This window comes from Neomonachus schauinslandi, chromosome 3 (genome assembly GCF_002201575.2).
Source record: "Neomonachus schauinslandi chromosome 3, ASM220157v2, whole genome shotgun sequence".
NCBI lineage: Eukaryota > Metazoa > Chordata > Mammalia > Carnivora > Phocidae > Neomonachus > Neomonachus schauinslandi.
The window spans coordinates 166,560,398-166,586,645 of NC_058405.1; the positions used below are offsets into that span (position 1 = coordinate 166,560,398).

At 37.4% G+C, this 26,248-nt stretch overlaps 1 protein-coding gene across 3 annotated transcripts in view; it reads left to right on the forward strand.

Annotated features, from left to right (window-relative positions):
• Positions 1-26,248, forward strand: part of UNC80 (unc-80 homolog, NALCN channel complex subunit) — a 225,526-nt gene that overhangs the window by 25,460 nt on the left and 173,818 nt on the right. For all 3 annotated transcript variants that reach the window (XM_021703047.1, XM_044913394.1, XM_021703048.1), the window contains exons 7-10: positions 76-215; positions 22,169-22,430; positions 23,523-23,657; positions 25,626-25,842. In XM_021703047.1, the coding sequence (XP_021558722.1) occupies positions 76-215; positions 22,169-22,430; positions 23,523-23,657; positions 25,626-25,842 (754 nt within the window). The remainder of the gene's footprint in view (positions 1-75; positions 216-22,168; positions 22,431-23,522; positions 23,658-25,625; positions 25,843-26,248) is intronic.

Sequence of the window (26,248 nt, forward strand, 5' to 3'; positions counted from 1 at the left end):
AAGGAAGGAAGGAAGGAAGGAAGGAAGGAAGGAAGGAAGGAAGGAAGACTAATCTGTTATCTCTACCTCCAAAAGGGACTCCAGGTGGTCTGTGAAACTTTCCAGTCAGATCCCATGTCACCCAAGGCCACGATTTCAGGCTGCCACCGAGGAAACTCCTTCGATGGAAGTCTGTCCTCCCAGACTTCCCAGGAAAGAGGCCCATCGCATTCCAGGTACATAATTGCAATGTTAGGGAAAAAACATTTTTCCTTGGTCACTCAAAAGTTAAATATGCATTTTTAGCTACTTGTATAGCCTCTGTTCCTTAGAATGTGTCAGTGCATGATATGTGTATACATATTCTTGGTCATGGTATAGTTAGGTTAATAATTCCAGAAATGTGCTATGAATGGCTCTCATTTAAACAAACTTGGGTGGAAGTGGAAAGACCTATCTGATAATAAGATGTCTGCATTAGATGATATTTTAAATATTTAAATACAGAAATTCAAATTATGCTATCAAATATACTGCAGGGATGTGAAAAGATCTGCTAATCTATTGTGTAAGAATACTTTATATCAGTAGATCCTCATGTTAAAATGGGTGCTTTTAAAATACCCACAGGGAATTGAAAAGGTTGTTCTTTGTAAACATTACAACACTGCCCTTGTTAGCTTGTGTATGTGGTAAATTTGCTTCCAAACGCCTTCTCTTGGGACAGACATCAATCGTCTTCTTCCTGTCCCCCACTGAAATGATGGAAGCCTGAATTCATGAGGTTTGCTTTTGAACCCAACTAGATCCTACACTTAGCGGGCAGGAGTGCCTGAGACAATTTGTGTATCCCTATTTTCAAATGAGGTTACTATCTCTAATGCATAGTATTTTAAAAGGAGGCATTTCTTAAAAATGGTTTTATTGAGGTATAATTTACATACCATAAAATTCACCTATTTGAAGTGGACAATTTAATGACTTTTAGCAAATTTATAGAATCATGCAACCATCATCACAGTCCAGTTTCAGAACATTTTGGTCATGCCAAAATGTCCCTTGTGCCCATTTCAGTCTCCCATTCCTACACCCTGCTCCAGATGATCACTTAATATATTTTCTGCCTATATAGTTGAATTTATGAAATTTTCAAAGAAATGGACGCATGCCATATATGGTCTTTTCCATCTGGCTTCTCTCACTTAGCATAAAGCTGTGGAGGTCCATCCACATTACAGCATGTACAAGTAGTTCCTTCCTTTTTATTGCTAAAGAGTATTCTGTTGTGTGGGTATATCACATTGGAGTTCTCCATTTATCACTGGATGAATATTTGGGTTGTTTTGACTTTTCGTCTATCATGAATAATGCTGCTATGAGCATTCACATACAGGTTTTTGGGCAGGCATATGTTTTCAGTTCTGGCATCCTAAGTAGATACATAGGAGTAAAATTGCTGGGTTGTATGGTAAATTTATGTTTAATTTTTTAAGAAACTGCCAAACTATTTTCCATAATGGCTCACCATTTCACATTCCCATCAGAAATGCAAAAGAGCTCATTGTTTCTCTCTCTACTTGGCAGCAATTGTTCCTGTCATTTTTACTATAGCCGTCTTCATGGGTGTAAAATAAGAGCTGATTGTAGTTTTAGTTCATATTTTCCCTAGTGACTAATGATGTTAAGTACATTTTCAGGTGCTTATTAGCTATTTGAATATCTTCTGTGGTGAAATCTCTGTTCAAACCTTTTGCCCAAGTGTTAACTGGATTGTTTGTGTCCTTATGATTGAGTTGTAGGAATTTTATATATATATATATTCTGGATACAAGTCCTTTATCCACAGATATATCCACAGATATTTCCTCTCAGTATTATCTTACCTTTTCATTTGGTAATTTTTAAATCATCGACTTCCTCCTGGCACCAGAACCAGGCTACATGGGTATAGCATTTTTTAACAAATTCTTAGAATTGTTGAAAGCATGAAGTTTTATGAATATAATTGCTTTTTAATCCAAATACTACTATGTTGTGCTTTAAAAAAAATAATATGCAAAGAGTTCACCTTTGTATCTTTATTTGGGACTTTAAAAGGAAGTGGCCCAGTTACATGATCTTTTGCTGGTTGAGAATATGAATATTGACAGCAACGTTAGTTGTGTAAGCAGAGTTTGTTTGTATTTATCCATAGGATTTACCATTCTAGGTCACTGGTGGTAATGAGTACTTCAAATCTTGTCATTTTTAATGTGGAAGGAGCCCTGTGAAGATCACCAACTCAATCTGATGCACTAACAACATTTTCATCACTTAAACCCTTTCAGCAATGAGGAATTTAGTATTCTTGGATGAAGTTCATTTCATTTTTAGACAGCTCTTTTTAGTGTCATGTCCTTCTTATATTTGTTTTTTTAATTTAAACTCAATTAGCCAACACATAGTACATCATTAGTTTTAGATGTAGTGTTCAACAATTTATCAGTTGTGTGTCCTTATATTTGACCAAATTTTGCTCTTCTGTATTTTCTGTCTATGATTTTTATATTAGTTTTCTACTGCTGTGTAACAAATTACAACAATTTACTGGCTTAAAACAACACACATTTATTATCTCACTCTTTCTGTATGTCAGAAATATAAACACAATTTAGCTGGCTTCTTTGCTTTAGGGTCAGACCAGGCTAAAATCCAGATGTCAGGATGGGCTGCAGTCTCATCAGGGGTTTGACTGAGGAAAGCTCCACATACAGGTGCCCTGAGGTTGTTGGCAGAAGACTGAGGTTCATGTTTTCCTGTTGACTCTTGTCTGGGAGCTGCTCACAATTTCTAGGTGCTGCCCACAGTTCACTGCCATGCGGCCCTCTCCATAGTTACCTTACAACACAGCAGAGAAATTCTAATTCCAGTCTACTAATACAGAGACTTTATAATACAACATGATCACAGGAATGATATCTAATCACCTTTATGATATTTGTTGGTTGTAAGAAAGGCACAGGTCCTGCCTGCACTCAGGAGAGGATTATAGGGTATGTGACTACCATCAGATGGGAATGAGGGATGGCTCCCTTAAGTCTGTTTACCATTGTCCTTTTGAAGTTGTACAGACTCTTCCCAGATTAACTTTCCATTTATTCAAAAGTAGCTATTGTGAAGGACGCCCCCCTCCACACACACTCCAAGACTTCCATTTTACTTGATGACAATAGTAACTCACTAACAAAGTTATCAAGGGCATAATTAAATCAGATTTGGGGAAAAGGTATTTACTTTGGATACAGACTAAACAATAAGAACTACCTTTCATTGGATATCTTTTATATGCCAAAACAAAACTAGTGTCCTTACATTTATAATGTTATCTAAATGTTTATGCATTTATTTTTGTCTTCAAAAATTTTTTTATTGGGGCACCTGGGTGGCTCAGTCAGTTAAGAGTCTGCCTTCAGCTTAGGTCATGATCTTGGGGTCCTGGGATCAAGCCCCATGTTGGGCTCCCTGCTCAGCAGGAAGTCTGCTGCTTCCTCTCCCTCTTCCTCTGACCCTCCCCCTGCTCATGCTGTCTCTTTCTCTTGCTCACTCTCTCTCAAGTAAATAAAAATCTTTTAAAAAAATTTTATTGAAGTATAATTAACATACAGTGTTCTATTAGTTTTAGGTGTATAATGATTCAACAATTCTATACATTTCTCAGTGTTCAAGTTAAATATATTCTTAATCTCCTTCACCTGTTTCATCCATCCCCCCTCCTACCTCCCCTCCAGCAACTACCAGTTATCTCTATTTAAGAGTCTGGCTTTTTGTCTTTTTTCTTTGTTCATTTGTTTTGTTTCTTAAACTCCAAATATGAGTGGAATACTCTATGGTATTTGTCTTTCTCTGATGGACTTATTTCATTATTCATATGCCAAGATTTCATTATTCTTCATGGCTGAGTAATATTCCTGTGTGTGTGGGGCGGGGGTATGCCATGTCTTCTTTATCCATTCATCCATCTATGGATGGATGCTTGGGTCACTTCTATATCTTTGCCATTGTAAATAATTCTGCAATAAACATAAGGGTGCATATATCTTTTCTAATTAGTGTTTTCATTTTCTTTGGGTAAATACCCAACATGGAATTATGGATTATGGATTATGGCAATTCTATTTTTAATTTTTTGAGGAGCCTTCATACTGTTTTCCACAGTGGCTGTACCAATTGGCATTCCCACCAACAGACCGTGAGGGTTCTTTTCTCCCCCATATCCTTGCCAACACTTGTTATTTCTTATCTTTTTCATTTTAGCCATTCAGACAACTATAAAGTGATATCTCATTGTGGTTTTAATTTGCACTCCCCTGATGGTGAGTGATGTTGAGTATCTTTTCATGTGTTTGTTGGCCATCTGTATGTCACCTTTGGAAAAATGTGTATGCAGATCCTCTGCCCATTTTTAATTGGATTAGGGATTTTTTGGTGTTGGGTGCTATAAGTTCTTTATATGTTTTAGATATTAACCCCTTATTGAATATATCATTTGCAAATACCTTCTCCCATTCTGCAGGTTGACTTTTAGTTGTTGGTGGTTTCCTTCTCTGTACAAAAGCCTTTTATTTTAGTGTAGTCCCAAACATTTAATTTTACTTTTGTTTCCCTTGCTTTAGGAGACATATCCAGAAAAATGTGATCACCAGTGTTAAAGAAATTACTGCCTGTGTTTTGTCCTAGGAGTTTCATTGTTTAAGGTCTCACATTTAGGTTCTTAAGCCATTTTGAGTTTATTTTTTTGGTATAGTGTAAGAAAATGGTCCAGTTCCATTCTTTTGCATGTAACTGTCCTGTTTGCCCAGCATCATTTGTTAAAGAGACTGTCTTTTCCCCATTGTATATTTTTGCCTCTTTTGTCATAGGTTAACTGACCACGTAAGCATGGGTTTCTTTCTGAGATATTTTGTTCCATTGATCTATTTGTCTGTTTTTGTGCAAGTACCATACTATTTGATTACTGTAGCTTTGAAGAGTATCTTGAAATATGGGATTTTGATACCTCCAGCTTTGTTCTTTGTAGGGTCTTTTGTGGTTCCATACAAATTTTAGGATAATTCTAGTTCTGTGAAAAATGGTGTTGTTATTTTGATAGAGATTGCATTAAATTTGTAGATTGGTTTGGGTAGCATGGATAGTTTAACAATATTTGTTCTTCTGATTCATGTCTCTTAAGTGAATGTTAGACAAAGGTTGTAGCAGTGTCAAAGTTTTTGTCCTTAAAGAGCTCATTTTCTAAAAAGGTACTTAAAAGTAATTAAGTAAAATTATTTGTAGACTACTCTAAGACTATGAAGCTAATGCAAAGGAAAAGGATGGGAGGGAGGTTCTTTCTCCTTGAGACCTGAATGATATGCAGGAGACAGCCTCAGGAAGATCTGGGAAGAACAATGTAAGCAGAGGGAACAAGTCTAAAGGCTCTGAAATGGGAATAAACCCAGCATGTTTCAGGAACAGCAAGAAGGTTAGTGTGACTAGGGAGTGGTGCTGAACAAGGGGGTACGATATAGGGAAACAGGTCAGAGAGGTTGTGAGGGGTCCAATCACACAGGAGCCAGGAGGCCATGTTAATAAGTTTGGATTCTCTCCCAGGTGTGATGAAAAAACCACTGGAGTTGTTGGAACAATAGAGTGCATTAACCAAATTGCATGTTTTAAAGGTCATTCCAGATGGGTTATGGAAAATAGACTGGGAAGGCAAAAGTGGACACAGAGACTAATTAAGAGACTGTCACAATGGCCCAGGTGAGAGAACATATGGCTTGGTCAGAGTGGAAGTAGTACAGGTGGAAAGGCTAAGATGAGGCTGGAATTGGGGTTCATTTACAGAATAGAGCTGACATGACTGGATTTGGGGAGTGAGAAAAAGAAAGGAATCAAGCATAACTCTGAGATTTTTGGCTTGAGCAACTGCATGAATGGTGATTAAATTTAGGAGATAAGGAAGGCTGGTAAAAAGCATATATAAAAATACTTGACTTACTTTCACGTATCTCTTTACCATCATTCAAGCCACTCATCTCCCTGTGCCTGGAGTACTGCAGTAGCCTACTTATTAATCTCTTCTTATGAAATCTTGCCACCATCCAATACAGAACATACAGAGTAAAAATAAAAGGCAAACCACAAAATTCCTACTCTTGAACTCTTTTAATGCTGTCCAGTGCTATCAAGATAAAATTCAAAATCCTTGATGAACCCCGTAAGGCTCCACATCATTTGGCTGCTGTCCAGTTCTCTAGTCTAACATTATGCTGCTACCCACACCTCAATGACTAAACTTCAACCCTTTTTTAGACTTTCAAACTTCCCCTTAGCTCTGAGATTTGGAGTATGTTATTCCATCTGTCTGCATCATTCTTCCATCTATCTCCATTTAACCAATTCCTGTTCCTTTATGACTCAATTTAAATATCATTCCTTTTTTCCCTGGGTAGGCTCTGGCAGATGTTTAACACTTTCACAGAACTCCATGTTTTCTCTTATAGCATGAGTAGCAAACATTATATAAATAGTTGTATGACTATTTGTCCAATAGTTATCTCCTCCATTAGACTATAAAATCCACACACAAGAGAAGGGACCAAGTCTCTGTTACTTCCTGCTCTCTCTAGTTTCTGGCACATGACCTTCACTGAAGGGTACTGAATAAGTGAATGAGTTTAATTTTTACAACAGCCATGCAAAGACCTTATTACTCTTTTAAAGATGAGGAACTGAAGCAAAAAGAAATTAAATGGTTCCCCCAGGGACACACACGGGAAGTGGAAGAGCTATATTTGAGCCCAGTCTAGCCAATCACATGGTCCACAGTCTTCTCTACTCCCTCATGAAGAGGTAGGTCTAAACCTTTCCAGACGTTTTCTTTGGCTTCTCTTCCATGGCCCTCCTCTAATTTGTCCTTCTTTCTACTTAAATGAGAAATTACTCAATATAAGATCAGAGATGTGATTTTTATATGCTTATGCATCTTTAATAGACTTACCAAGAAATTTAGTTGGAGTTATACCCGTTTATCAGTTATCCATTGCTGCTCCAAATTACTCTGAAATTGAGTGACTTAAAACAACAAAGGTGTTATCTCACAGTTTCTGCAGGTTATATATCCAGAACCAGCTCGGCTGCAGTTGTTCTTGGCTCAGGGTCTCCTTGAGGTTACAGTTAAGATGTTTGCTGGGACTGCAGTCATCTGAAGACATGATTGAACTGGAGGATCTGCTTCCAAGATCACTCAGGTGGCTTGTGCCTGGATGCCTCAGATTCTGAGACCTCTCCATAGGGCTACTCACAGTATGGCAGATGACTTGACATGAAATGAATGTGGTGTGTGTGTTGCGGGGGGGTTCTTTTTTAATAATTTCAGAAGTAATGTACCACTACTTCTTCCATATTCTGTTGGTCACACAGACCAACATAATATGTTTTAGGAAGAAACTATACAAAGGCATGAGTACAACAAGGTGAGGATCATTGGAGAGATCTTAGACTCTGGCTACCATTGTTTGCTCTCTGGCTCCCAAGGATTCCCTTCTCTTTCACATGCAAAATACACTTACTCTCACCAAGGTTGCCCGAAATCACATCCAATTACAGGATCAAATCAAAGTCTAGATCTCATTATTAAAATCAAATCTAGGTACAAATGAGGTACCCCATGTGTATGATTTAAGTACAATTCCTTTATTATAGTTCCTCTCAATCTGTGCACCTATAAACTAAAGAGACAAGTTATCTGCACCCAAAACACCCACATACAATGGTGGGATAGGCACATGATAACTGCTGTGGACATGTCTATTTAAAAGGAGAATGTAGGAGGCACTGATCCATAGTAGTTCTGAAATCAAGCTGGATGAAGGTTGGAAACTTCTTGATTAGATCTCAGTCCTATTCTTGCCTATGGCTCTTAGCTCAACCCTCTGGGCTAATGATCCCATGCTCTAAATCAACTTTCCTTTTTTAAGAAAGATAGATGTGTTTATAGCTGAGTAGTTTTCTCAGCTTGCTTACTGCCAGTAAAATTTGGGAGATACAACAGCCTCTTTTAACTTTATACTGCTTTGGCAGGGTTTTTGTTACATTTCTTTGAAAACTTTGGGAGTCCACTGTGAATCTTACTGGGGCCAACTAGAATAGACAAGTCTCTTTGAGATAATCCTTTCTGTAACTTGGAGAAAGATTGAAGAACAACATCCTTAAGTTTCTTAAAAGTCTCCACCCAACCACCCCCCTTTTTATATGTGAATCACACTTTCAAAACCTTTAGAAGACCTTTTGTCTGATGGAATAATATTCTGAAGCAAGACCTTAGATCATTCTGATGTCCTAAAAAGATTTTACAGTTTCACCCTTGACTTTATCTTTAGACCATGTTTTTCCAGAAATGCCCTAGATTTGATGTTTGCTCAGAAGCCATTTCTTAATTTTAGCATTATTTCCCATCTGGAGAGGCTGAGAGCTTTCAAAATCATCAAACCTGAGCTCATTAGTTTTTAATAGTTCTTCAGTTAGGGCAAATATTTTATCTTTCAATCTCCTGTAAGCAGCAGGAAAAAATCAGAAGACACCTTCAACACTTTATTTGGAAATCTTAGATCACTGACTTTGTTAGGCATGTTTCTTTAACTCTCCATATCACAGCAGGCAGGTTTTGCCACTACCTAACAAGGATCTTCCTTACTCCTCTTTTCAATGTCATCTTCCTTACTTCCCTTTAAGCCCTTACCAGCAGCCTCCTTAAAGTTCAGGATTTCTATTAGTAATTTGTGCAAGGCAACTTATGCTTTCATTTTTTTAAGGATTATTTTTATTTTAGAGAGATGGCATGCATGGGGGGGGGATGGGAAGAGGGGCAGAGGTAGATGGAGAGAGAAACTGAAGCATACTCCACGCAGGGCACAGAGCCCAACGCAGGGCTTGATCTCAGGACCCTGAGTTGGAAACCAAGAGTTGGACATTGAAGTGACTGCACCACCCAGGTTCCCCTATGCTTTCATTTTTTTAACACTCTTCAAAGTCTTTATAGCCTCTGCCTACTGCCTGGTTCCAAAACCATTCCCCAAATTTAGGATGTTATCTTGGTATGAAAATCTGCATTAGCTATCAATTGCGATATAACAAATTACCCAAATTTCTTAATAGCTTAAAGCAAAAGACATTTATCATCTGACATAGTTCCTGAGTGTCATGAATCCAGAAAGAGTTTAGCTAAGTGGTTGCAGCTCAGGGATCTGTCAAGATGTTGGCCAGGGCTGCCATCATCTGGAAGTTTGACTGGGTGTGAGACTGCTTTCAAGATCACTCAGATGACTGTTGACTAGAAGCTACAGGCTTCACCATCTGAGCCTCTCCAAAGGGCTGCTCATGACATGACAGCTGGCTTCCCCCAAAACAAAGTATCCCATAAAGAGAGGGAGCAACCAAGATCAATGCTTCGGTGTCTTTAAACCTAATCTCTAAAGTTGACATGCCATCACTTCTGATATATGCTATGAATCATACCAATGCTGGTATAGAGAAGGAACCACATAAGGGTGTGAATACCAAGAAACAGGGATCATTGGAGCCTATTTTGGAGGCTGGCCACAACAAACAGTAATGATGATGATGTCACCATCATTTTAGATATAATTATGACTGTATCTGTACATTTTCTTCAATCAATTATTGAATATTCTCATATTCCTCCTTCACTAATTCTGTTCTACACTATCCAAAAAGTTTAAATGTAAGTAATTTCTACCTCAAATACTATATTTGGTCTGACTTTTAAAAATTATTAAAAGCAATATCAGGGTGAAATGTTGAGGTCATAAAATACCCAGAAGCTTACATTTCTTACATAATTTTTCTCGGCCAGAATATGCATTGGAAATTTGCAAATATAAATTGCGTATGATATTTCTTTGACAAACTGCAAGGTTCAAGGTTTCCTGTTTGTGGATGGAAGTTGTTTTTTCCATTCTCTGAGATTACCACATTTAAACATCTATATACATATGCATTTCTTGACACATACATACACACAGTCACCCTCAGCACACCCACACCTACATATGTGAATTCGACATGAATCCGTGGCACTTTAGAAGAATGAATTAGGTCTTCTCTCTGCCTAGCTGCAGTGGCTGGTTACCATGGAAATGATGCACAAGGTAGACCTTTCAGAAAATGCTAATGTTAATGTGTCTTTGTTGGAAGAGTTCATGTATTAATCAGAAATGAAGAGAACTTTAATAACAAAGCAATGCAAATATCTTAGAAACAAAAGCTGTCTGCTTGTATCAAACAAATACAATTCATCATCTCTTTTGCCCTGACCTTGACTGAACAGAACATCACTCTTCCCTGAACTCTGCAATCAGTGAGCAGGTAGCTAGTTTTTAAAATTAATGTGAGATTTCATCTTCAATTACCATATGCACAGACTTAATTTCTGCTTTGTTAAATACTGTGTAGGGTCAAAACTGATTTCCACAGTTCTCTGCCTCCACAGATTATTATTTCCAGAGTGTTTTTCTGCCTTAGATGCTCTCTACTAGCATCCCTCAGCCCTAATTATTAATAACTTGGTTTCCTGAAGCCATAGTTGCATGGAAAATATGTTAATGAAATTTTTAGCTTTTTTGACAGTCAAAAAATTTGTCATAATGCGTTATTTATTTTATGAATATAAAAGAAGCATATGCTAATTATAGAAAAATATTTAAAGGTATAAAATATTTTTTAAAGTAAAAATCATCAATGAGCTCATCAGGAAGATTTAAATATCATTCATTTTTTGTATGTATACTTCCTTTCATTATTTTTACGTATACCATTTAGAACAAAAGTTGTATTCATACTTTAATAAAATTTTCATTTTTTTCTACAAAATGACTTACAGAATAATAGAATATTAGAGTTAGTAAGAGCATTTTTTTTTTTTTTAAAGATTTTTTTAAATTTATTTATTTGAGAGAGAGAATGAGAGAGAGCACATGAGAAGGGGGAGGGTCAGAGGGAGAAGCAGACTCCCTGCTGAGCAGGGAGCCCGATGCGGGACTCGATCCCGGGACTCCAGGATCATGACCTGAGCCGAAGGCAGTCGCTTAACCAACTGAGCCACCCAGGCGCCCCCAGTAAGAGCATTTTTATCAGATCACACAATGATAGCCCCCATACCATCTTTTTCCAGTTATGTAAATTTTTCACTCACATGTTAATTAGATTGTTAATTAAAATGAGTTTTAATTTAATAATGTTTCAACTTGTCTCTCTTAAATGAAATTAAACATTTATTGATGATTCTTCCTTTTTATTGACTACTCACCCCAATATAGCTCACACTTTAAGACAAATAAACTCGTCTTTGAATAACACCTAAAATGAAGGTACTCTGGGTTATAAATATTTGCTACAGAATGCTCTTCAACTTCATTCTTGTTTCAAATGGGGTCTCTTTAAATATTAAGCAATTTAATGTGAATTTACTTAACAAATTTTTATTAACATAAAGACCCCTTTTTAGTCTCTGATCGCAGCCTTATGTTGGTGGAGTCTTGCTGTTGTGCAGTCCATCTTCAGCTGAACTGACATGATTTGTCAGGAAGTAGTTAATGACCACAGGACTCAAACTGTGCAGTTAATAATTGCTTTCATCAAATACATTTTGTACGTAGAGAAAGACATAAATTTAGTCCTCTGGCAGCCTTAGGGACAAAACTGGCAATATATCATTCAGTTAGTGTTTCCATATAGGAATTGTTTTGGATATTGGCCTAAAAGTGCAAAAGTCATACATTACGTGTTTCTCTAGGGCAGTTGCTCTCCAATCGTATTAAGAGTGTTTAAGAATTACCTGGAGATATTGTATAAAATAAAGATTCCTGGGCTCTATCCCCAGCAATTCTGGTTTAGTGAGTCTGGGGTAAGACCTGGGAATGTGCATTTTTAATAAATTCTCTTCTCCCTATCCACTTGGGATTCTCAAAGAACTTGTCCACTGGCATCTCATTATATGGAACACTGCTCTTGGATTTGAAATAATTTATGGAACTCCCTAATCTAATTTACAAACTGGAAACATTTGGGGACACTGAGGTATGGGGCAGGAAGTAAAGGGTAAAGATAGCTAGTCCAAAGGGGGAAAAATAATTCTGTTGAACTCCTAATATCTCCCTTAATCACAGCAGCCTAGTCAAGAAAACAATAGCTTTCACAGGCTCTTACAAGTCCAATGACTGTCACAAATACTTGAGGACCTAAAATTACCCAGCTGGTTGCCAAACCAACCTCATACTTTGTCTTTTCTTTAGGAATCCAAGACTATAGCATTGGGGTGGGGTGGAATCCTATTATTGTAGGTATAAAGACAGGCTGAGAGAAGTGGGGTAGTCCATGCTTTTTTAAGAAAGAGAAATGGAGGTGAGAGATGGCAGGAAGAGAAGTGAAAGCCTCTTAAGGTTATGAGAATCGAGGTTATTTCTTTCCCTCAAACTGAGCTTGAGGATGTAATCAGCCAGTTTCCTCCTGAAATCTCAGGATGAAACAAGTCGTATACTGGTCAGGCTGAGACACGATCAAAACAGGGGTTAGTAACAAGGTTTGGACTGAGAGAGAGTGCCGAATCCAAACCACTAGACCACCAGGGAAGCTAGGTTTGGACTGGATATATAGGGAAGCCACAGGTACTCCGGTGCCTGTACTCCAGGAAGACTAGTAGCTCTGGGTCCTGAGGGAAGGGAGGGAGCAGTTGTGGAGAACTCTGTGGAGAGAGTGACTAACAAGAGCTGTGACCACAGATGGCCTAGGTCAGTCCGAGGTCACAGGGCCAGTCCTAGGCAAACCTCTGAAAGCAAGGAGTCTTGGGGAAGACACCATTGTCCTTCTGCTGTCAGTCTCCTGTGAGAGCTTCCTTTTGCCAAATCCAGTCAGGAGCCAGAGGCAGGGGAAGCCGTTGGTAGAGTCTTCCAGGGCGGATGAGACTTCCAGGGCAGGGAGGTAGAGAAGGACGGAGAGGGAATGGGGTCTGGAAGTGGGGGCTGAAGGCAAATCAAAGTAAAAGATTTCCTGGGATGGGAACCTGAATTTTGAATCTAGCCCACGTGCTCCTTATGAAAACTTGGCAACTCATGAAATTCTGAGACTCAGGCTTTTTATTAAAATGGTTACATAATAAAAAGTTAGAGGACAAAATCCTTTGAAAGAACAGACATAACACATCGCCTTGGGGATAATGAGACTAATTTGGACAAAAAAACATATATACCTATACATACATATAGACGTATATACATATTTAACATATATAAGTATTAAAATCATGTATTATGTATTTGTTACATTTAAATGTATGAGGTTATATATAAGTATATGTGTATATGATATATAAAACATAGAATATATTATATACAGTATATACATATAGATGTACTTTATACAGATCTACTTTATGTATATATGAATAGCGGATTTTTAGTCCATATTGATAAAATCCAAGGTCTTAGCTAATGTTCTTTAAAGAAACACAGAAAAGTATACAACACCTAAGTGTTCAGTTTTATGTCTTTTCACAAGTGAATACAATAATCACGCTGATAAAATAGAACATGATAAGCACCCTAGCCTGTCACATCATATAACACATAAATAATATTTGGCAAATACTTGCCAACATTTATTTGCCCCTTTTCCTTTGGCTAATTTTCAGGATGTTCTTTAGTTCTTTAACAAAACTGATGCCATAAACACCTTTGTACATGTCCCCTGTGTACATGGGCAGGAGTTTCTCTAAGATAGAGTTTCCCTCAGGAATGGGATTTCTGGATCATAGGATAAGGACAACTGAAAATTTACCAGACATCGCCCAGTCATACTCTGAGTTTACCAGCAGTGTTTCTGGTTAGTCACACCCTCAGCAATACTTCCCATCTGCAGGCTTCTATAGTCTCACAACTCTGATGGATTGTGACTTAAGTCCACATTTCCCTGGCTATTACTGGAGTAGAGTACCTCTCTCTATTTTGTCTCTCTTTAGGTTTCTTTTTGGCAAAATGTCCTTCCATACCCTTTGCACATTTGAGCTGTTTGTCTTTTCCTTCCTGATTTATGAGCATTCTTTATTAGCAAAAATAATAATTCTTGGTACCCTAAGACTTACAGGTATTTTTTATACTTTATAAATCTCCACTTTGTTTTTTTTTTAAGATTTTATTTATTCATTTGAGAGAGAGAGAGAGAGAGAATGAACATGAGCAAGAGGAGGGGGAGAAGGAGAGGAAGAAGCAGGCTCCCCCCTGAGCAAGGAGCCCAATACAGGACTCGATCCCAGGACCCTGAGATCATGACCTGAGCTGAAGGCAGACACTTAACCGACTGAGCCACCCAGGCACCCACTTTATTTTTTTTTAATAGAAATTTTAAATGTGAATGGAGTCAAACTTATCAATACTTTTAAAAAATAGTTTGGAATGTTATCTTCTTCAGAAATCCTTTCATACCCTTGGTCATAAATATTTCTGTTTCTTCTGTTTTGCTTTTAAGTGTCTTCAGTTCATCTCAGGTTGGCTTTTTTTTTTTTAAATATGGCTGTATGAGAGATGGGTATGTTTTTTCCCACCTAAATAGCTGATTTTTCCTTCACCATTTCTTAAATATTTATTTTCCTGCAGATTTGTAACTTAGTCTCTATTGAATATCAGATTTGCACAACTGTGAGGGTATGATTTGGGGCTCTTCATTCTGTTGCATCACTCTGCCTGACTCTGTGCCCAAATATTATTATCACTCTTTTCTATTATTATAGCACTTTTCTAATTTTTATTATTGACTTTAATAAACTAATAATAAATTTTATAAAAGGTTTTTCTGCACCTAGTGAGAAAATCACATGGGTATGTTCTCTTGTAATCTTTTTAGGTGGTGAATTACTTTACTACATCATCCTTAAATTCCTAGGAAAAAATCCAGTTTGTACATTGCTGAATATAGTTTGTTTATATTTTGTGTATCTTTTTACATCAACGCTCATAAATGAGACTGGCTTCTGATTTTCATTTCCTATGCTGTCCTTGTCTTGTTTTAGCAGCAGGGTTATCCTGGCCTCATGAAAAGAATGTTTCCTTTCTTTTTCCTGTCTATGGAACACTTTGTATGAAATGGGAGATACCTATTTCCCTAATGATTAATGGAATTTAGCTGTAAATCTTCTGGGCTTAGTGAATTTCTAAAATACATTTTATTTCCCACAGTTCAGTTTTTAAAGGTTGTGGGTCTAAAGTTTGGTTGGATAAATGTGTTTATCTAGGTATTCACATTTTTAATCACAGTGTTCATAATGTTTCCCCCTTTTCTAAAATCGTTACTATATCTAGGTATGTCTGCATTTTCAGTGATAGTATTGTGATCCCACCTTTTACTGTATTTCTTCATTACTTTTTATTAGTTTTGTCAAAGAAATAATATTTGGTTTTGTTAATCCTATCTAGCTTTGTCTTATATTTTGTTAAACATGCTCCTATCTGATGTTCCTTTTTTTTCTACTATTCAGGGTCTTACTTCCTTTTTTTAACCTGTTTAAACTTTTTTTTTAAGCCTTTTTTTAAATGTAGATGCTTCTCTCATTATTTTTTATATCCTTTATCTTGATAGAAGCATTTAAAGTTCTAAATATCCCTCTAATTCCAAATGAGCTATATCTCACAAGTTTTTTTACATGGACTCATTGTCATTCCATGTAATATATTAAAAATTCTCATTACAACTTTTTATTTGACTCATGAGTTATTTCAGAGTATGTTTCTAAATTGCTAACCCATTAGAGCTTTTTCCTTCCTTCCTTCCTTCCTTCCTTCTTCCTTCCTTCCTTCCACTATTGATTTCTATTGGGATTCCACTGTGGTTAGAGGACGAGGTTTACGTGAAATAGTGAAACCTCAGTTTCTTTTGAGACTTGATTTGTAAGCATTTCCAAGGTGCAAGAAAATAATGTTAAGTGTATATTCAGATCTCTTACATTCTTACTAATCTCCATATGTTTGATCTATTATTTGTTGAAAAATGTGTGTTAAAAATACTACTGATATTATTTATTTGTCTATTTCCCCTTACAAGTCTCTCAGGCTTTACTTTAAGCATTTGGAAATTTTGTTATCAGGTATATACATGTTGGGAGTTAATGTAGCTTCCCAGCTAATTTTTTTTACTTAGCCTTGTGGTGACCATCTTTATATCTAATAATATTTCTATGTCAAAGTCTACTTTCATCATTGCTGCACCAATTTTGTTTTAGTTAGATTTGCATTCTGTACCCATTCCCTCCTTCCCAATTTTATAATTTTCTTTTGTAATTAACATGTGGCTAAACTTTGTTCTTTGAATCTAATGTCACAATTTTTGTCTTTTATCTCATGAGCGTGTTCAGTATTTATTTTTGTAACTGCCATTTTGGATTTCTATCTTCCATTTTATTTTGTGCTTTTTATTTACTCTGCTTTTTACGTGTTTCTTTTCTCTCTTCTCTTCTTGTTCATTGACTGAGTTTTCTCTAAATCCCATTTTCCTTCTATTGGAAGGATATGGTTATCTTTGAAAATTTAGCATGGATATTTGACTATTAAGAGTCATAATTCAATAAAATCTCAACCCTCCTTTTGAACAGCAAAAGATCTTTCAAATGCTACTCTCTCTTATTATACATTGTTATCACCACAATCAAGATAATGAACATATCTCCTTAAAAGTTTTCTGTGATCCTTAGTAATTTTTCCCCTTCCCACCCACTCTTTCTCCATCTGCAGGCAACCACTGATCTGCTTTCTGTCACTATAGATTTGTTTGCAGGCTTCTAGAATTTCATATAAATGAAAACAGTCTTTTTTTTTTTTTTGGTCTGGCTTCTTTTATTCAGCATAATTATTGAATATATCAATAGTTCTGACCTTGTTATTGCTGAGTAGTGGTCCACTGCATGGATGTACACAGCTTGTTTATACATTCACCTGTTGATGGGCATTTGTATTGTTTTAAATTTGGGGCCATTACGTTCTTATTAAGTCCTTCTCTACTCCAAGATTATAAAAAAATAGCCAAAATGTTTTTCTAGTACTATTATGTTTTTATATTTTTATATTTAAATCTTAATCTGTCTTGATTTTATTTGGTGAATAAAATATGATAATTTAAGATAGGCTAAATTATATTTTTCTGAGTACGTGAATTATGCCAATATTATTTATTGACTAATATATCCTTTGTACTAATTTAATGCATGACTTCTTTGATATATTAGGTTCTTATAAATATTTGAATCTTTTGTAGCTCCATATTGTATACCACTGAATTCTTGTCTATTCCTAAATCAGGACTAGTTGGCCAAATATTATTGTTGTAAAACACACATTAGCATTGGACAATTTACACCGTTTTACACTTCCTTTTAAATCTCTCGTGATTACACTCAAAGTTTTATTCATTCATCCAGTTAAATTTCAGAACAGTCTCATTGACTTACAAAAGATAAATCCCTTTGGAATTTTGTTCAGAATTTGTGATGCTATGATTTATAATAAGAAATATATATTGGGCCTTACTCCGTTTCTGTCAGTAAGCTCCTATTTCCTGAATGATGAAAGCAACAAAGGTGACTTTTGTTGTTAATGAGGTGACATGTGGACTGCACTTAAGACTAGAAGCTGATTGCCAGGAGAACCAACCATGTGACTAGAGGGTTAAAACTTTAAGTCCTGCACCAGATCTCCAGGAAGGGCTGGAGTTTGAATCAATTGCCAATGGCTAATGATTTAGTCAATTATGCCTATGTAATAAAGCCTTCAAAAGATGCCAGAAAGGGTAGAGTTCAGAGAGCTTCTGGGTTGGTAAACACGGGGAGGTGCTGGGAGAGGACAAGGAAGTCCATGCCCCTTCCCCATACCTTGCCCTAAGCATTTCCTCTGTCTGGTTGTGCCTGAGTTGTATCCTTTTATAATAAATCAATAATCTAGTGAATAAACAGGTTTCCTGAGTTCTGTGAGCCACTCTAGAAAATTAATTGAATTCAAGGAGGGGATCATGCGAACTTCTGATTTAGGACCTGTCATTACGAAGTACAGATAACAACCTGGACTTGCAACTAGAATCTGAAGTTCAAGGGTGGGGTGGGGTGGGGAGCAGTCATGGGAACCTCTAGTCTATGGCCAGTTGATTAGAAGCACAGGTGACAACCTGGTGTCTGAAGTAGGAGGGAGAGTAGTCTTGCAGGACTGAACCCTTAATGTGATGCTATCTCTGGGTAGATAGGTATCAGAATTCAGTTGACAGAGAACGGACCCAGTTAGTGTCTAGGAAAATTTTTTACGGTGTGGAAGCCCCACCTCCCCCAACACATACATGTTGAAATTGGGTTCAGAACACAAAAGAGAATTACATTAAACTTATATATTACTGGGAGAGGGAGTGATGGAAATCTTTAAAATATCAAGAATTTATTCTAATAACAGCTTGGGGCACCGGAGTGGCTCAGTCAGTTAAGCATCTAACTCCTGAATTTGACTCAGGTCATGATGTCAGGGTTGTGGGATTGAGCCCTGCATTGGACTCCATGCTCAGTGGGGAGTCTACCTCTCCCTCTCCCTGTCCCCCAACTCCCTCTCCAAAAAAAACCAAAAGTTAGTTTGTCTGTTTATTAAGATTTTTTAAAAATGTTTTATAGTATTGTTTGTGGTGGTCCCCAAGTATCCCCAATTTCCTGTATTATCATTCTGTTGTAATAGGAGGGTGATGTTTAAGGCTAACCTGTGCCTGCGTGGTCTTTCCTAGTTTACCCTGATAGTGGTCATTCTTTCAAGTCATATAGAACAGTGATCCAATCTATGTTGAAAGTTAGATATTTCCTACCTATCGCTGATACCAGTTGAGGTTAAATTGACATTTCTTTCCCCTAATTTTTGGAATAGATGTTTATCTTCAGCTTGTTGGGTCAAGTGTTATTTACATTTGAACATACTAAGTTATATTGTCGATTTTATTCCTCATCATTTTGCTCCCCAACCCACGGCATTTACCTATTTGCTGTTACTTCTAATGAGCTCTTTTTTCTTTCCATTGTCAAAATGCATATTGCTTATACGTACAAAAGACTTTGATTTCTCCATCTTTGTCTTGAACCCACTTCTGAAATTTTTTAATTCATTCAAATAAATGGAGATGGGCACTAATCAAGTAAGTGATATAATCTCAAGTTATGCTACATGCTATGGAGAAAATTAGAACAGGGTGAAGAGATGGGTAGTGGTGGAGGGAGGCCACTCTACACAGTGTTTGAGGAAGACCTCTCTGAGGGGATGACATTGGAACAGAGCCTAGATAAAGCCTAGGCCTCAAGGGTAGACATTTCCACATAGAAAAAAAGCTCTGAAGCTAGCATAAGCTTGATGTAGTCAAGAGTAGTAAGAAAGCCAATGTGGCTGAAGCACAACAACCAGATGTGTCAGGACTGGTCCAATCAGGAGAGAGAAACCAAATAGTAATTTGAACAGGGCAAGTTTAATATAGGGAATTAAGTATAACAAGATTAGAGTGTTGGAGTAGTAAGGGACTGGCTAATAAGAAGTAAAGAGAACTCTAAAGAATATAAGAATAGCAGATATAATGGAGCAATCTCCAACTTTAGGGGTCGGACAAAACACCAAGGGGAGACCCCTTTCTCCCCAGGATTGAGATTATGACCCTGTTGGAGAGGGTGAAGTTATGCCTCAATGGATGGCAGAGAGATCACCGTGGTGCTGCACCAGGAGAACTTGCAGGAAATCTGCCCTTTGGAACTCGTCAGAAATCCAACCCTCTCGGGTACTAGGGAAAGCTATTCATGGGGAAGTGTCTTGGTAGGGGCCCTCTGCTACAAAACTTCCAAAGGGAAGTGCCGGGGGGCTGTTGGCTGCCGGGTGCTGCCGGGTACTAGGCACTATGGGAGCTGAGCAAAGGGAAAGCTGTGAGTGCTGCGAAAGCCTGGTTCTAGAAAAAATGCCCATTCAGCAGAAGCCACGTGCACTGCAGGAGCTAAGCCCTAGACAACCCACAAACACTACAGGAGCCTGGTACTGGAGAAGCTGTACACGCATTGTAGGAATGTGCTGAGCAAGTACACCAGGGCAAGAAAGCAAAATTCTTTCTTCCTGCAATACCTTTTCCATTTCATCTACTGACCAAGCTAAACATCATGCCAGAAATCAATGGAAAAATATTTAAAGGTCCCTGGTCCATTTTCACAGAGCAAGAAGAAAGATGCATTTGGAGCTAAGAGGCAGCAAATAAATACTTGTTTTATATATATAAATATATGATTGCCAGGGCAATCATGGTAATGAGGTTGGATTGGTATGCACAGCCAGATTATGCAGGTCATGTTGACTACTATGAGAAGCTCGTATTTTATTTTAAGGATGATTTAACAATCCATTGGAAGGGTTTGAGGAGAGGAGAGGAGGAACCAGAGAAGAAGCAATGAGACTAGTCGGAAGTAATTACAATAAGCCTAACGCAAGATGTTGGTGTCTAAGGACCTGATGAGAAGTGGTTGGGAGGAGACTCTATGGGACTTTCTGAAGGATTGAAAGTTGACATGCAGTTGATATTCAAAGAGTATCCTAGGTCCCTGAAAAAAGGGTAAGTTCTAGCATAACATACATATATGGGAACTTCGCTGATTGTAGAAAACTTCTTGTATGACTGCCAACTCAGTTAAATAATTAGTATTGCAGCACCTTATGTGGTTGTGTTTTAACTTCTATGTAGTTTCCTACTTGTCAATCAAAATACTCAAGATTAGACCCAGACATGGTCTGGGTTTGCATATTTAAACTTTTTACTGCGACTCATGGTAAGAAATCTATTTTATGTCATGACTAATGACAATGCATGAGGTGAAATAAGTTTCATCAAGCATACAAATCCTTATTCTATTTGTTGCATTCTGATAGTTTTTATTCTAGTTAACATTTCAATAGTAGTCATATACTTTTGAATTAATTTCTTGAAACAATAATGATCCATAACCTTCAGTTAAAAAAAAATATGGGTCTGGGAAGTTGAGGAAAACTTCTCTTCACTTCTTAGTAACTGCATTTTTTTTTTTTTTTGCTGAAGTTCTCCATGTGTGGGTTGTGCCATTTGCTAGTTGATAGCAGGGTACAAAAATTTCCCTTTTGCATCACCTAACTCAGGAAGAAACTGTGTTTGGGAGTTAAGTTTAGATTTTAGATGTAAGGTTTCATTTTGGATCCTAGGAGCTCTCAGTTTATAATTTGTTGTTTATTGGCTGTCATTCATTGGACCATATGTTACTCAATATGAAGAAGTTAAACTTATATATCTTCACATTCCCTAAGATACCTAGGATGATGTATTATATTTAGTAATTGCATAAACCTATGTTGTAGTGTAATTAAGTTGAACACTAAATAATGACTATATCATGTGTTTAAATTGAATAATAGATTTCAGAACCTTGAGATTTTTTTAAATTAGTTATGCTATTTTATATGAATATACAGCTATAGAGTTTTCAAAATGATTTCAAAATTTTGAAAATTTTCTTCATAACCTAACTTTTGCTTGTTTAGTACTTTGCGGTTTCTTTGGTTCTTTTATATATTAGAATCACCAATAATAGATTAAAATAGCCAATAATATATACAAATACTCCCATTTCTATCAAGGTAAAAAAAAACTGATAGCATTGTATAAAAGGAACATCACAATCTGAAGCTCATCTATTTCTACAGACTCTCCTCATCGCCCACCACCCAAATTACTCACCACCTAATACCAATTGCTTACTCTCCCCCACCTTCCCCAAACTCATGATTTTGTTTTCTAACTCCACCTTTGTAGACATGGTTTCCTCTGACTGAAATCCTGATGTACCCTCCTGCCCCATCCTCAACTTTGCCTAGCTGATTCCTACCTATCCTTTAAAACTCTTTCTAACCTCTCTACTTCCAGGAAGTATCTAGCAAAAGTGAAATGAGTGAGACCAGTTGGGAGAATAGTAGAGTAAACTACACAAAAGATAAGTGGATGAATAAGTAAGCAAAGGAGAAAAGCAGAGCTACAAGCCATATTGTGTCACCCCTTGGAATGTTTGCCAATAAAATCATCTTCTTTCTGTCACTGGAAACAGAGCCTCTCTTGTAATACCTCCATGCCAAAGGTCCCGCTATGCCACCTACTTTGACGTTGCTGTTCTTCGCTGCCTACTCCAACCCCATTGGTCTGAAGAAGGCACTCAGTGGTCTCTGATGTACTATCTACAAAGGCTGCGGCACATGTTGGAAGAGAAGCCTGAAAAGCCTCCAGAGCCAGATATTCCTCTCCTGCCCAGACCCAGGAGCAGCTCGATGGTGGCAGCAGCTCCCTCACTAGTGAACACCCACAAGACCCAAGTAAGAGAAACTCAGTCCATTGTCTTTTGAATCACCAACTTTGGCCATAACAGATTCTCTCTTTCTCCTATGCATCCATCTCTTTATTCCAGACTGGTGGATCACTCTGATACTATTATCCTTTCTTTTCTATCTTTTATTGCTAGACCCTTTTGCTTCTTTCTTAGCATCTAATTTACCATTCAAAGAAGGGTATCTAAATACCTCTTACTCACACTAATCTAGAGTTAAGACTCTGTTGATCCAAAATAATGGAAAATTTCCCAGTTGAAGTGCTAGTTAATAGATAGTTCTCACATACAACTGTTAATTACTGATATCATGAAATGTGTGACACTAGAATTTTACTGAATATGGTTTACCTTCTTTTGCATAGCTCAAAATTTTTTAGCACCTCAGGATCATAATTAGAAATATTGCCTTTGGATATATAGTCTTGCTATTTATTACAGATGTTTGGAAAAATAAACTGACTGCATACCAATTTGATGACATCCCCCTGAAGATCACTTTTTGATAAATGAATATGCTAATATCAGCTTGAACACTTTTTCTTTCCCTCTTTCTCATTGATACCATGTGTGCTGGATATGTAGAGAAAAAACTGTGCTTTGCAGTATGTTCCAGTTGTTTGGTTTACTTAAATATGAATTGGCTATGTCTGAAAAAGTCTACATATTCTGAAAATAAACATGAGCAATATTAGAGCGAAAAGGAGAGATACTCTGTTTTAGTAGTAGATGATTCTGCCCAAAATAAAAATCTCCTTTGGTGAACCATTAAACAGAAAAACTTTTTTTAATGAAAAGAGAAGATGAGATACCTGTCTCCTCCCTCATTTCTTAGCTTTCCCAAATATGGAGCTTCACGTTCTCATTGTTAAAAACCCCAGACAGGGGTTACAGTTAATATATAATGTATCTCTTCCATAGCAGGATACGGATTTTAAAAGTCGAGACCCACAAGTTAAATACTTCATAGATATCAAAACATTACACATCTCTATTAAAAATGTGACATCTCAATAAGAAAAGTCTTTGGATATAAAGCCTTAAGTCCTTGATTGTGAGTCTACTTTTATTGTCTATTAAGGATCTCACCATGAAGTGTAATGAAGAGGAAAAATCTCTTAGCCCTGAGGGCTTTTCTAAGGTTTCGTTGACCAATTTACGTAGGTCTGCAGTCCCAGATCTTTCTTCAGACCTTGGCATGAACATTTTTAAGAAGGTGAGTAGAACCACCTATGCTCTTTAATATTTTGGTAATTGAAAAAAATCAGTAGGACATGAGGTCATGCTGCAGAAAGGGGTGGGTTGGGAAACTTTGAGGAGAGAGGTCAGCCCCCACTTATAGCACTGGCTTGCAGCATGACCTTGTGCGAGTCCCTCTGTGCACCTGAATGTTTCCCATTCTCAATGTTACCAAGCTCAATCCTGATGGTGTGGGTAGAGTATTCTCAGTAGTGTGGTAGTAGAGGTAGTTGTGGTAGCTGTGATAGCGACTTATATTCGTATGGTTCATTTCATTTTATCCACCATTTTATATAAAGGGTTCTCATTTAATCCAATGAGATCCTAAATTTCCACATTTTGCACCTAAGAAACTGAGTCTTACTGAAGTCTTACTCAGAATGATGGGATCATCATGGAATATTTATTCTTGAAGTCATCTCCAATTTAAATACAACAAAACAAACAAAACTCTGTAAATAAAGTAGTAAATCCTTATAACAAATCACTAGATGTCCTACCCTCACAACTTGTTATAGGTCTTAGCATAGGTTTCCATTCAATAAACATTTATTATGCATCCACTAGAACTCTAAAGATGAGAAATTAAAGGTGGAGTCGAGTGTGCACTTAGGAGTCACCTAATCAGGGTTCAAATTCTTGCCCTGCTACTTGTAACCTCTGCGATCCTGGTCAAATGATACTAGGTATCAGTTTCTTCATTTGTAAATTGGGTACATAATATACTTACTTCAAAAGGTTATGAGGATTAAGTGAGATAATGCCTGTAAAGTCCTTACTGTGCCTGGCACTTAATATTCAATAAATGTTAATTATTCTCAAAAAAGAAAGGAGCTGAGCCTTAGAAATTTTGGTAGTTTGTGAAAGGTTGAGTCCAAACTCAAAACTAGGTCTTGTTCAAGCTAGTTCATGCTTTTATGAATCCACCATTCCACCTCTCTTTTTGTAAATACATGGAGCAAACCAGCTAGGAAATAATATGTGTAGAATAATGTATGTGTAGTAGCTTATTTTCTATTTTTCAAAATGATGAGTTCAATTGTGTTCATGAAGGACACAGAACATATTGTTAACATATCTATGAGCTCAGAGTGTTGCTATGCAAGCAGTCATGTCTACCTTCATTGCTAATGTAATGATAGGCAAGGGCTGTAGTTTTTCTAAAAATGTCAATCATCTGGGGGGGGAATACGTTTTCAGTACAGACTACACATGAGAATCTCTGGGGAGCCATAAAAAATTCATGTGCCCAGGCCTGAACCCAAACCAATTAGGTCAGAATTGCTGCAGGTTAGGCCCAGACACTGGTATATTTTAAAAGCTTCCCAAGAAATTCTAAACTCTTATTTATACTGGATTTTGAACTTGTTTGGTAGGAGTAATGGGTTTGTACCAATTCATGCTTTGTATCTTTTTTGACTCTCCTTATGGACAGTGGCACACACTTGAAGTCGTCTGGCTGGAAAAATTGATCTCAATCCTGGAAAAATGGAACAGAAAATACTGGCTGGTCCAAGGGGTGACCTAGAGTCTCTAGGATCCTATACTCTAGCCCATGATTCTCAAATTTTAGCATTTATCAGAATCACCTACAGGGCTTATTAAAACACATACTGCTGGGCCTTACCTTCTAGGTTTCTGATCTAGAAACCTGAGAATTTGTATTTCTAATAGTTTCCCAGTTGATACTGATGCTGCTGGTCCAGGGACAACCCAACCCAGCAGAAGGACCCAGGGAATATGTTACCTTTTGCTTTGTTTCTTACACTCTTTTAAGGCATTATGGAAATTTCAGCCATCTCTATTAAGTGATACTCGTTGACTTTCTGGGTCTCTGCTTCCTGGAACATTTCTGTATTTTACTGCAGATTATGGAGCCCTTTGGGAAGTAGAATGTCACCTCTCCTTTGGCCTGTGCCTAATCCTTTACCTCTCATCCTCATAGTTCAAGAGCCGCAAAGAAGACCGAGAGAGGAAAGGCTCCATCCCATTCCACCACACAGGGAAGAGGAGGCCTCGAAGAATGGGAGTGCCATTCCTACTTCACGAGGACCACCTGGATGTGTCCCCCACCAGAAGCACATTCTCCTTCGGAAGTTTCTCTGGGCTTGGAGAAGACAGGCGAGGCATTGAAAAAGGAGGCTGGCAAACCACCATTTTAGGTGACAACAAGGACTTTTCAAAGTAGGGCAGAACTTGAGTGACCTGTTTAGAAATCTGGATCTAGGGCTCCGGGGCAAATCTGCATCTTTCTTGAACAGTTTAGTCAAGAAATGTGGGCCCAGATGCTAGCTTCTAGTACCAAAGGAATGCAGATAATTTAATTAAAAATGGAAGAACCCTGTAATTAGGCAGGTAATGGCCCTATTTCTTAAGGACTCTAGATGTGGAAATGTGGCCTTAAATGATCTTGTGCATTAGCTTTCATTGTGAATCCAAAGGCAGACTTTAATTTGGATATTAGAAAAGGAAGATGTAAAGAAAAGAAAAAGAAGCCTTTTTTTTCCTTTCTGGATGGCATATTAAGAAAGCCAGCTTAAAATCAAGAAACTGGCAGCTAACTGGGAT